The sequence below is a fragment of the Rhinoraja longicauda genome, chromosome 36, assembly GCF_053455715.1.
Source record: "Rhinoraja longicauda isolate Sanriku21f chromosome 36, sRhiLon1.1, whole genome shotgun sequence".
Classification (NCBI taxonomy): domain Eukaryota; kingdom Metazoa; phylum Chordata; class Chondrichthyes; order Rajiformes; family Arhynchobatidae; genus Rhinoraja; species Rhinoraja longicauda.
This window is the reverse complement of record NC_135988.1, coordinates 3,125,065-3,137,962: the sequence shown is the minus strand read 5'-3', so window position 1 is coordinate 3,137,962 and position 12,898 is coordinate 3,125,065. Positions and strand designations below refer to the sequence as shown.

The window sequence follows — 12,898 nt, the reverse complement described above, 5'->3', positions numbered from 1 at the left end:
GCAGGAATAGGTGCTGAAGCTTGGTGCAGCCAAAGCAAAGCCTGTGTAGGGGAGGTTCTCAGTCAAGGGTCCTTCTGCTGGACATTGAGGGGCAGTCGGGACATCCCTCCAACAAGGGAGGGATATCACCTCACGGGGCCATGAGTGGCAAGGGTGTATTGTGTAAATACAGACGCGAACACTGCTGAATATGACACTATTGAATGTGTAGACACTGAGAATTTATGAAGAGTTTTTATAGTTTTTAGTTTGTAATTTTTAAATTCTGAATAAAGTTTATTTTTCAACTAAAAAAGGTATTTAACAGTATGTGAAATGTTTACAGTATGAAACACTTTTAAGAGAAAGATATATGGAAGCAGAATGAGACTTGGCAGGAGAATATGAGATTACATAAATGAGGGTAACAACAACCCAGGAAATCTGTTGTGCAATGAAAGAATGATAAACTTTAACTGTGCAGGATACAATGAGAATACAGCAGCAGTACAGGATATCGCACCAAAAACTGAAAATGCTGTTAAAACTCAGGTCAGACAGCATCAATAAGAAACAGTTCAAGTCTGACCCCCTTCATCAGATCTAAGAAAGAGAGAAAACAAGTCAGTGTAGGTAGCGGAGAAGGTGGGCAGGGCAAGAGATGGAGCAAAGGATATCACCACCAGGTAAGAGACAACGACAGCATGGGATATAGAAATAGTGTGGAAAGTTGTGACACAAAATGATTTTGTATTTGGAGTCCTACAGCATGGAAACACCTTGTCAATGCTAGCCATCAAGTATGCATCTATATTGATCCCAATTTCCAAGACACGGCCATAGTTTTCTATGCCATAGCAGAATGTTCCAAGCATTTTAGAAATGAAAAGTTTTGCAATGTAATCAATGTTATACGGTAGGAAAACACAGCAACTGAGATGAAAGTCACAAGATCCCACCAAGAGGAATGAGATAGCCTGATTTGGTATATCAATGAATAATCTCTTGAACTTTTATAGGTTGTACGGTAGAATGCATTTTGACCGATTGCATCATAGCCTGGTTCAGCAACTCAAACACTCAGGAACAAAGGAGATTACAAAAAGTGGTGAACATTGCCTGGTCCATCACAGCTACTGACCTCCCCACCATCAAAGGGATCTACGGGAGGTTCTGCCTCAAAAAGGCAGCCAGCATCATCAGGGACTTACACCACCCCGGCCATGCTCTCATTTCACTCCTATCATTGGAAAGAAGGTATAGGAGTCTGAAAACCATGAAGGTCTTGAACACGATACCAGACTAACCTATGGACTGCCTTTGGTTGCACTAAGGACTTTGGACATTTTGCATGAGTATCAGTTATTAATTTGTTGAATTTTTGTTTATTATATATCTATGAGTATTATGTTTACAAGCCTTTTACGCTCTGCAAGAAAGAATTTTATCGTTCCGCTGTCAGTATATATATCTATATACTAAAACTCTCGTTTGTTCCTGAACTACAGCCAAAACGGTACACGAAAGCGCGACAATTTTAGGCCCACCTTACTCACTGTCATCCCTTTGGTGCTAATGGAAGAAGTTTCATTGAAATCAGTGTTTATATTTTTTGTTATTCACATTTTAAAGTTTAAATCTATCTCCTAGCGAGGGAGGGGGTGGAGGGAGGAAAAGGGGATTGAGAGGGATGGTGTGGGGGGGGGAGGAGAAGGGGAGAGGGGGTGAGGGGGAGGAGGGGCAAGGGGAGAGGGAGGGGAGAGGGTGCTGCACCAATGCAGGAGACATTTGGGCCCAATGGGTCCACATGGTCTAGTCTCAATTAAATCTCCATTCTGAAAGATCAGTGGTAATCAGGTGATCACAAAGTTCCATGTCAATCATTGAAATTGGGATATTTTGCCTAGATTTGAAGAGGCAATCAAAGCTTTTACTTTGAATCCATCTAAAAGATAGCACCTCTGACAATGCAGGAACTTAATTCCCCAACCTTCTGACTCAATGATATGTTTGCGAATTACTATGGCAGTCTGCCACATTACAGCAATAACAGTGTACATACAATACACCAATAACACGGATGCATTAATGTACCACTTTCAAAAGACATTTAGACAGATATATGGATAGGAGAGGTGAGAGAGATATGGGCGAAATGCAGGCAAATGGGACCAGCCCAGAATGCCAACTTGGTCAGCATGAGACATTGGGCCGAAGGGCCTGTTTCCATGCTGTATAGTTTTATGATTCTATGACTAGTATGCAGGTCAAATCATCAAATATGCCGATGCTTTCCTTTAATATGCCCACACCTTGATACGTTAAGTGCATGGATACACACACAACACAGATTTTGCTGACATTCAGAATACATGAATTACGACTGTGAGATACACTAACAGTGGCACACTACACCAGTACTTTGCAGGAACATAGTAGGATACAGTAACTTTGTCCCTGTTTGCTTCCAGATCACCATTAAATATTAAATGGTGATTTTTCCCATGAATATTCTGCAACTGTTCGCAGAGCTGGATGCAAGCCAGGTGCTGTCTGTCCAATTCCCTCCCATTGATTCACATACCTTCTCCTTCGCCTCAGTTCTACAAAGCTGGTCCCCGTCCATTGTTTTCTGCAGGTTCCTATGGCAATGGCTTTTGCTTCTGCTCAGAGATGCCGAGTAGGTTTTCAAACCATATGCTCCCTATGTGCAGGCTGAAAGCAGGAATCTCTTAACTCTTCTCAACAGAGAGCCTTGGTTCCAGGGTGGAAGTGTACCAGCACAGAACAAAACCAGAACTCTTCAACAACTGATGTTTGGATTGGTGCAGAAATTAACCTACACATCTTTGTAGTCTAATGGTCTCGAGTCTCTCACACAAAAGCAATCTGATTCTTTTTATATAATGTAGTGCTCTGTATTAATTCCTGTCCCCCTGTTCCCTCAGTGGTTGTACAGTTAAGGAAGGTGCAGCTGGAGTTCCTGTTGTATGTGCAGCAACGATAAGCACTGGCCAACTCGTATACAGCACAGGAAGCTGACAATGAATTTATTACAAAACCCAGTCATTTAATTTGATGTGTGCTGCACAAAGGGAAATTTGTGTTGCTTTTTTTGTGAAGAAATACTATTCTTTGTAGGCCGTTCTCAAACCGCAAAATCTGCTTCAAACATTTGTTCAATGATGTTCTGGGGTCGTAGAGTTGTTATGATAGCAGTCCCTTGGGTTCTTGCATTGAAGGATTGAGGGACTTCTCAGTATGCTAAGATTTTCCAGCAATCATTCATCCCTTCAAAGATCTTGTTTAAATTTGATCGAAGCAGAATCATCTGTGGAAGATAACGACATAAACTAAAAGACAAACTTAAGCATTCATCTTTGATTAGAAACAAGGAACTGCAGAAGCTGGCTTACAAAAAAAGGACACAAAGTGCTGGAGCAACTTAGCGGGTCAAGCAGCATCTCTGGAGAACATGGATAGGTGACATTTCGGGTTAGGTTCCTTCTTCGGACTCTGTTCTGAATTCTTCAGATTCAAGTCTCAAGAAAGGTCCCAACCAAGACGTCACGTATCCAAAGATGCTGCCTGACCCTCTGAGTCACACCAGCACTGTGTCCTATTCCTCTTTGTTCCTCTCCTTCTCCTTGGTTAAGGAAGGAGTTATCCAAAAAGTTATTTTTATTCGCTATCTATTTGCTCCATTCCATTCTTGTGTATCAAGGAGCACAATATTTCAGTATCTCGCTTTACAAGTGACTGCACATAGTGAGTGCTTGCAGGTCACAGACCTCAGATCCTGTCCTCAAACAATATATGCATCTGCAATCTTCCCAACCAGGGTTACTGGACAAGGATCGGGGGCAGAAAACGCAGCTTAGATCTTCTGGATACCTTTTAGAACATAGAGCAGTACAGCACAGGAACAGGCCGTTCAGCCTACAAAGTCTGTGCCAAACATAATCATATCATATCATATATATACAGCCGGAAACAGGCCTTTTCGGCCCTCCGAGTCCGTGCCGCCCAGCGATCCCCGTACATTAACACTATCCTACACCCACTAGGGACAATTTTTACATTTACCCAGCCAATTAACTTACATACCTGTACGTCTTTGGAGTGTGGGAGGAAACCGAAGATCTCGGAGAAAACCCACGCAGGTCACGGGGAGAACGTACAAACTCCTTACAGTGCAGCACCCGTAGTCAGGATCGAACCTGAGTCTCCGGCGCTGCATTCGCTGTAAAGCAGCAACTCTACCGCTGCGCTACCGTGCCATACCGTACCGTGCCAAGATAAACTAACATTATCTGCCAGCACATGATCCATGTCCCTCTATTCTCTGCATATCCAAGTGGCAATCTAAAAGCCTCTTAAATGCCCCTATCATATCAGCTTCCACCACCACCCCTTCCAGTCATCCATTATTATGCGCTGTGAAAAAAAGGTGCCCGTGCATCTCCTTTAAATTTTGCCCCTCACCTTAAAAGCTAAAAGGAAAAGGTTCTGACTATCTACCTTGTCTATGCCTCATGGCAAAAATCTCAGGAACTATCTATATTTTTTCTAAAGTCAGCAGTAATGACAGGAAATTATTATTTTATAATTTTTTTTGAGCAGAAGTTGTCGATAGTGGGTACTTGGGAATTCTTCATATCCCTTACAGCTTTGGGGGAATAATAAAGAGAAGGAAGCTGAAGCGGTGCAGTGTCACCTTTATTTGTACTATCTGAAATTTTCTTTCATACTTTTTGCTAATACATGCTCCAAAACAGAAAATTGTTGAAAACACACAGCAGGTTGCACACTACCTGAAAGAGAAAACAAAGAGAACAGGTGTGCACTTCCAAAAACAAAACTCCTTTCTACAGTGCCCTCCACTGTGCCATCCTAATGTTTGGGACAAAGACCCATTCTTTATTTATTTGCCTCTGCACTCCACAATTTGAGATTTGTAATAGAACAAATCACATGTGGTTGAAGTGCACATTGTCAGATTTTAATAAAGGCCATTTTTCCACATTTTGGTTTCACCATGTAGAAATTACAGCTGTGTTTATACATAGTCCCCCCATTTCAGGGCACCATAATGTTTGGGACACATGGCTTCACAGGTGTTTGCAATTGCTCAGGTGTGTTTAATTTCCTCCTTAATCCAGGTATAAAAGAGCTCTTAGCAACCAGTCTTTCTATCACCTTTGGAAACTTTTTGCTGTTTATCAACATGAGGATGAAAGTTGTGTCAATGAAAGTCAAAGAAGCCATTATGAGACTGAGAAACAATAAAACTGTTAGAAACATCAGCCAAACCTTACGCTTACCAATATCAACTGTTTGGAACATCATTAAAAAGAAAGAGAGCACTGGTGAGCTTACTAATCGCAAAGGGACTGGCAGGCCAAGGAAGACCTCCACAGCTGATGACAGAATTCTCTCTTTCATAAAGAGAAATCGCCAAACACCTGTCCGACAGATCAGAAACACTCTTCAGAAGTCAGGTGTGGACTTGTCAATAACCACTGTCCGCAGAAGACATCTGAACAGAAATACAGAGGCTACACTGCAAGATGCAAATCACTGGTTAGATGCAAAAATAGGATGGCCAGGTTACAGTTTGCCAAGAAGAGCAACCACAGTTCTGGAAAAAGGTCTTGTGGACAGATGAGACAAAGATTAACTTATATCAGGTGATGGCAAGAGCAAAGTATGGAGGAGAGAAGGAACTGCCCAAGATCCAAAGCATACCACCTCATCTGTGAAACACGGTGGTGGGGGTGTTATGGCCTGGGCATGTATGGCTGCTGAAAGTACTGGCTCACTTATCTTCATTGATGATACAACTGCTGATGGTAGTAGCAAAATGAATTCTGAAGTGTAGAGACACATCCTATCTGCTCAAGTTCAAACAAATGCCTCAAAACTCATTGGCCGGCAGTTCATACTACAGCAAGACAATGATCCCAAATCCCATATTGCTAAAGCAACAAAGGAGTTTTTCAAAGCTAAAAAATGGTCAATGGCCAAGTCAATCACCTGATCTGATCCCAATTGAGCATGCCTTTTTTCTGCTGAAGAGAAAACTAAAGTCCCCAAAAGAAGCATAAGCTAAAGATGGCTGCAATACAGGCCTGGCAGAGCATCACCAGAGAAGACACCCATCAACTGGTGATGACCATGAATCGCAGACTTCAAGCAGTCATTGCATGCAAAGGATATGCAACAAAATACTAAACATGACTTCTTTCATTTACATGACATTGCTGTGTCCCAAACATTATGGTGCCCTGAAATGGGAGAACTATGTATAAACACTGCTGTAACCAGTGTTTACATGGTGAAACCAAAATGTATAAAAATGGCCTTTATTAAAATCTGACAAAGTGTACTTTAACCACATGTGATTGTTTCTATTACAAATCTCAAATTGTGGAGTACAGAGGCAAATAAATAAATGATAGGTCTTTGTCCCAGACATTATGGAGGGTACTGTAAATGTTGTCAGATCCATATTTTATTCTGATTGCGAATCTTTGATCAAACTGTACTTAAAACCTGTTTATTCTCTGATAATCAGCAAATGTCCAGTCAGAGTAGACCTCATGAAACATGCAGTTATTGCCTTCACACAATAAACTCCACAAGAGTCTCATTAAAATTTCACTTTAACGTGAATAATCGTCAGGGAGGTGGAAATAAAACCTTTGGTTTGCTTCGAACTAAAATTCTCATCAATAAACCAAGAGCTGCTCTTCACACGCACTGTTTGCCTCACTTACAGAATCCAGAATGTACCCCGTATTGGATTCCATCTTCTTCAAATCTAGACCAAATTTGTGGAGCTCATCAACTAGCCTATAAAAGACTCATAACCACAACCAGCCACACGGGTGCATTAACGAGTCTAACTTCTCAACTGACATACATACTACTCAATTACAAAGATAAAATGCAGAAAAACTATTAAAGTAAAATCATAAAAATGTGCAACACAGAAATGGGCCCTATCAGCCCAACTAGCCCATGCCGAACGTGATGCCTATCTCGATGATCCCATCTGGCTGCAGTAAGTCTCTAGCCCTCTAATTCTTTTCTATCCAAGTGCCGAGGTGAGAGGGGGCCTCCCAGTCAGATCCTTATAACAATGCACACTGCCATCGGGGCGACTGCTATGGAGAGGAGACGGTTGCCCACCACTTCATAAATTCATGTGGATTGCAAAGAGCGTCTGGAGAAGGATGCAAAGATCCTTGGCGTGGTTCATTCCGAATATCTCTATGACAAAAGACACTCCGATTTATAGGCTATTTCCTGGGACACACTCGGAGACAGAATCAAGTCCTGCTGAAAGACAATAACCTCAGTCAAAGATGCTCTTTGATCTGCCCACAGCTTTTTGGCCTCCCAGCATAGTGAGATGCCATCAGGTAATGTTGCCGACTAGCCCTTTCAAGACTGCAGGAGTACTTGCTGAGGGACACACTGAAGCTTGGTGCAGCGCACTCCAAATATCTGTGGGGCAGGACCACAGTCTGGGGTCCTTCCACTGCTGGACATTGAGGGACAGAGTCTTGTGGGACACCCCACAAACAAGAAAAGGGATATCAGCTGAGGGGACCACACGAGTGGCAAAAGTGCTTTTTTTAATATAGATGGGCAAATGCCACTGAGTATGACACTATTGAATGTATAGAGAATGGATGGAGTTTTTTGCTTAGTATTTGTTTTGTACACTGATGAGCCAAAACATTATGACATTTTTCGACGGTGGACAGGGGTCATCATGGGCACTCTGACCGGTCTGCGGCTACGCAGCTCCATACGCAGCAGGGTGCGATGCACTGCGTATTGTGACACATTCCTCCAGTGACCACCATTAACATTTTCTGTGACTTGTGCCACAGTAGACTTCTGTCGGTTTGGACCAGACGGGACAGCCCTCGTTGCCCTAGCGCATCAATGAGCCTTGGGTGCCCTATCGCCGGTTCGTGGTATGTCCCTCCTCGGACCAGTCAGTATGTACTCACCACTGCTGACCGGGAGCACCCCACAAGCCTTGCAGTTTCAGAGATGCTCTGACCCAGTCGTCTGCCCATAACAATTTGGTCCTTGTCAAAGTCGCTCAGGTCTTTAGTCCTGCCCATTTCTCCTGCATCCAAAACATCAACTTCAAGAACTGACTGTTCACTTGCTGCCTAATATATCCCACCTCTTGACAGGTGCCGTGGTAACAAGATAATCAATGTTATTCACTACACCTGTCAGTGGTCATAATGTTTTGGCTCATCGGTGTATATATTCTTTATTCTGAATTTTTAAAAAATTGAGATTTAAAACAGTCTTTTAAGCATTGGAATTGTACCAATCTCCACCACCCCCTCTGGCAGCTTGTTGCACACCAACCTGTGCACGAAAGGCTTACCTCTCAGATCTCCTTTAAATTTCTCCGCTCTCACCTAAAACTTGAGTCCTCTATTTCAAGACTCCCCAGAAACATAATAAAGCAGAGTGACTATTGTACAGTGCAATGTACAGCACAGCTCAGTGATAGAGCAGGTACAGCCAGTATCTCACAGCTCCAACAACCTAGGATCAATCATAACCGTGGGTGTTTTCTGTATGGAGTCTGCATGTTCTCTCGCTGACTGCATGGGCTTCCTCTGGGTGTCTCGGTGTCTTTCCACAACTTACAGGCTTCACAGAGGTCAATTAGCTACTGTAAAATTGCCCCTTGTTCGTAGGAGAATTGGTGGCGGAGAGGATCATTAATAAGTAATGAGAGAGAGAGAGCAGGAAACAGCAAGAAATGGGGAGGAAATGGATGGGTTTGCTCTAAGAGCCAGCCAACTGGGCAGAATGACATGTCAAAAAAAAAAAGTAGCTTCAGACTGGAATGTTAATGCACAATGTTCGACTGCTCACAACATACAGAAACAGCCCCTTGGGAATGCAGACATTTCAGCCAAATGAGATTACTTCCTTCTTGCTGATAATCATAATCCCAAATTCACAACATTTAGAATAAAATTATAAAATGCTAAATCTTTAGTATTTACTTTTAGTAGTAAAAAAATATGGATTTATCTTGTGGGTTAAAGATTACTCCTGATCTCGAATAGATTTCCACCCAACACACAGATGTTTGGAATTGTAGGTTGGAATTATAATTCCTCAAATTGGAGAATTTCAGATCTGAGCCCAGCTAGCAGGTGGCAAAACGAGAAAGAGGAGGGTGTCGAAGGTTGTGGAGCCATGTTTGTATGTAGAGGCTAAGGAAATGTCTTTAAATCTCATTCAGGAAACATTGTGAGGCAGAATTTTTGGAAGTACGGTATCAGAACATAATCCATCTTTCAAAAGCAAAAAAAAAACTGCTGGAAGAACAGGGAATCAGGAGGCATCTGTGGAGGCAAAGGGACGTCATTATTTCTGTTCCAAGACCCTGCTGCTTGACCTGCCAAGTTCATCCTGCAGTTAAACATGTTTTGCTCCAGATTCCAGTGTCTGCAATCTCCCGTGCATCTCTTTTCTCATCTTTCCAAACCCTTAGGGGCAAGCACAATATCAATATAATTTCAAACGAATTAATTTGATGATTTACTTGCTAACCTCTTGGAATGTATTGATTTGATGTTTTTCTTCAATTGCATCATTATTTTCCTTCTCCCTAGTCTTCATTTACAGTCAATATTGCTCCTCATGACCACTGTTGACTTGGCAATGCCGTAATGCTGGCATTATCACTGCCACCCATTTCCTATTGGAAACACAGTCTACTGTGCAAATACCCAGTTCATGTGTCCAAAGGGTACACTGAAAATTACAAAGCACCAGACAAATCACGGAGAAAAGACAAGTGGGGGCATTTCGTGGCATTGAGTACAAGAGTCAGGAAGTCATGTTACAGCATTATAGTAGTATAAGAAAATAACTGCAGATGCTGGTACAAATCTGGCTAGTATAAGAAAATAACTGCAGATGCTGGTACAAATCGGGCTAGTCCTGTCTCGACCCGAAACGTCGCCCATTCCTTCTCTCCCGAGATGTTGCCTGACCTGCTGAGTTACTCCAACATTTTGTGAATAAATCAATACAGCATTATAGTACTTTGGTTTGGTTACCGCATTTGGGATATTGCATGCAGTTCTGGTCGCCCCATTACAAAGAGAATATGAAGATTTCCAGCATTGGTTTACCAGGATTAAACGGTATTAACTATAAGGGGTTGGACAAACTTGGACTGTTTTCTCTGGAGAATTGGAGGTTGAAGGGAGATCTGATAGAAGAATACCAGATGATGAGAGGCATTGGCAGGGTTGACAGAAATGTTCCCAGCGTGGAAATGTCAAAGACAAGAGGTCATAGCTTTAAGGTGAGAGGAACAAAGTTTAAAGGAGATGTGCGGGGCAGGTATTTTTACACAGCGGATGGTGGATACCGGAAACACATTGCCAGGATTGGTGGTGGAGACACAATAGTGGCATTTAAGAGTCTTTTAGATAGGCACATGGATGTGTAGTGAATGGAAGGAATATAGATCACATGCAAGCAGGGGAGATTATCTTCTCTACATCGGCGAGACCAAACGCAGGCTCGGCGATCGTTTTGCTCAACCCGCCTTAACCAACCTGATCTCCCGGTGGCTCAGCACTTCAACTCCCCCTCCCACTCCCAGTCTGACCTTTCTGTCATGGGCCTCCTCCATTGTCATAGTGAGGCCCACCGCAAATTGGAGGAACAGCACCTCATATTTCACTTGGGCAGCTTACACCCCAGTGGTATGAACATTGACTTCTCTAACTTTAGATAGCTCCTCTGTCCCTCTCTTTCCCCTCCCCCTTCCCAGTTCTCCCACTGTCTTCCTGTCTCCAACTACATCCTTTCTTTGTCCCGCATCCTCCCCTAACATCAGTCTGAAGAAGGGTCTCGACCCGAAACGTCACCCATTCCTTCTCTCCTGAGATGCTGCCTGACCCACTGAGTTACTCCAACTTTTTGTGATACCATCGATTTGTACCACCATCTGCAGTTATTTTCCTACACATCTTAATCTGACATGTTCGGTATGGACATTGTGGGCCGAAGAGCCTGTTCTGTACTATGCTGTAGTCTATCTTCTGTTACGCAAATTCTAATGGGCAATACTCACCAAAATAGGTTCTTGCCAATTGGGACCGAACACTTTGTTAAGTTTCTCCATAGTGCTCTTGAGAACGCTCAACAATTTATATCAGTAATAAAGTGTCAGACAAAAACCGATCTGACAAAATAGAACAATTCTGTCTATATGGTGGCACACAACAGAGTTCAAGTGGCTAACTCAGCACCATCCAAGTACTGTTAAAGGGTTTGGGCACATGAAAAGTCAACGATAATAGGTTAAAATGGAAGCTCACAAAGCATTAAGATATTAATGTAGGAACACCTCTTCCATCATTATATCTCCATTCAAGACCCTGGTATCATGTCAAAAGGGACTCAAGTCACTTGCTCTCGCTTCTGCCAATAACCGAATTAACAAAATGTCGTTTTTTTGTGATAGGTTTCTCACCTGGTTCATCCCATCGCCAACGTTACTGGTCTAGCAGGTGCCTCCTTTCACCAGGGCTTTTTATGGGCAAGCTTTAACTCCTTGTTGGGGCATGGGTTCCACCAGCAATGGGCACTCTCCGCTCTTGTGCCCTCTTGGCTGCTCCTCAGGGTGAAAAGTGGCTGCAGGGAGGGTTTCAAAAATGAAGGGAGAGAGAGAGAGAGAGAAATAGAAAGAAAGAGAGAGGGGTAAAAGAGCTGATGAAGCTGCAAGAGTAAAACATTGACCCAGATTCATCATGGTTGGAGCTGTGGGAAATGGCAACGCACAACACGGTGAAATTCAGCACAAGCAACTCAACATCAAGTGCCCCCCCACTGAAAATTATTTGGTGATTTATAATTTTTACTGAATAATCTCAAAACCCTGTCAGATTAACCCTGACATGCCCAGATTGGATTAAAAAAAAAAAGGTCGATGTAATCGTTGCCTTTCAGCCACATTTTCTTCATTGTTGCCTTTTAAAAGGTGAGGAGGGTGACATGTTAAATGCTGTCGTTGTTTTATTGCGGGGTTATTTTTGTCGACGTTTGCTTTACCTCTGCTCACTCTCCCGCTCCAATCTCAGCCGCTATTTAACTGCCAACCGCCGAGTGCGGGTGCGCGCGCCCCCATCTCTCCCCGCACCCGCGGGCTGCTGGATGTTGTAGTTCTACTCACCCTTGGTTCCGCAGCAAGCGGATTGGCAGAAGGACTGCATTTCCCAGGAGGCAGCGCGGCAGCGGCAACGGCAGCCGCGTCTCCACGGAGTCTGCCCCCTCCCCCCGCGGGCTGCTGGATGTTGTAGTTCTCGTGCTTGGTTCTTCAGCAAGCGGGTTGGAGATCGGACTACATTTCCCAGGAGGCGGCGCGGCAGCAGCAACGGCAGCCGCGTCTCCACGGAGTCTGTCCCCCCTACCCCGGCAACAGCGCTCGGAGACTCCGACTGCACGGCGCAGGGGACAATAAGCACGGCAACGCGAAACTCAAAACAACCCCGACCAAAGATCTGCTCTACTATCTTTGCTTCCCACACAGTATTTGAAGCTTCAAATACTGTGTGGGAAGCAAAGAGAGTAGAGCAGATCTTTGGTAGGAAGGAACATCAACCATGTCTTCGAAGCAGCTTAAATACCAGCTGGGAAGACAGTTGAGTTGAAGTCATGACTTGCGCTTGACTTGGATTTACGTGAGGGGGAGTTGCGCCAGATCGTAGGCCTCACTCTCTCATCCTGGCCTATCATGGGTTCCGGCAGCAAGACATAGTCGATACGGCTGGGGACAGGCCAGGATGCAGTGGATGGTCAGAAGTGTCCTACGTATCTCACTCTGCCCTGTTTGCGCTCCACG

At 43.7% G+C, this 12,898-nt stretch overlaps 1 protein-coding gene across 3 annotated transcripts in view; it reads right to left on the bottom strand.

Moving 5' to 3' along the window:
• Positions 1–12,213, bottom strand: part of elmod3 (ELMO/CED-12 domain containing 3) — a 35,424-nt gene extending 23,211 nt beyond the window's left edge. For all 3 annotated transcript variants that reach the window (XM_078428799.1, XM_078428800.1, XM_078428801.1), the window contains exons 1-3: positions 12,109–12,213; positions 11,531–11,691; positions 2,564–3,310 (exon numbers count right to left, since the gene is read on the bottom strand). In XM_078428799.1, coding sequence (XP_078284925.1) covers positions 2,564–2,605 — 42 coding nt within the window. In that variant the 5' untranslated portion in view covers positions 2,606–3,310; positions 11,531–11,691; positions 12,109–12,213. The remainder of the gene's footprint in view (positions 1–2,563; positions 3,311–11,530; positions 11,692–12,108) is intronic.
• Positions 12,214–12,898: the final 685 nt, after the last annotated feature.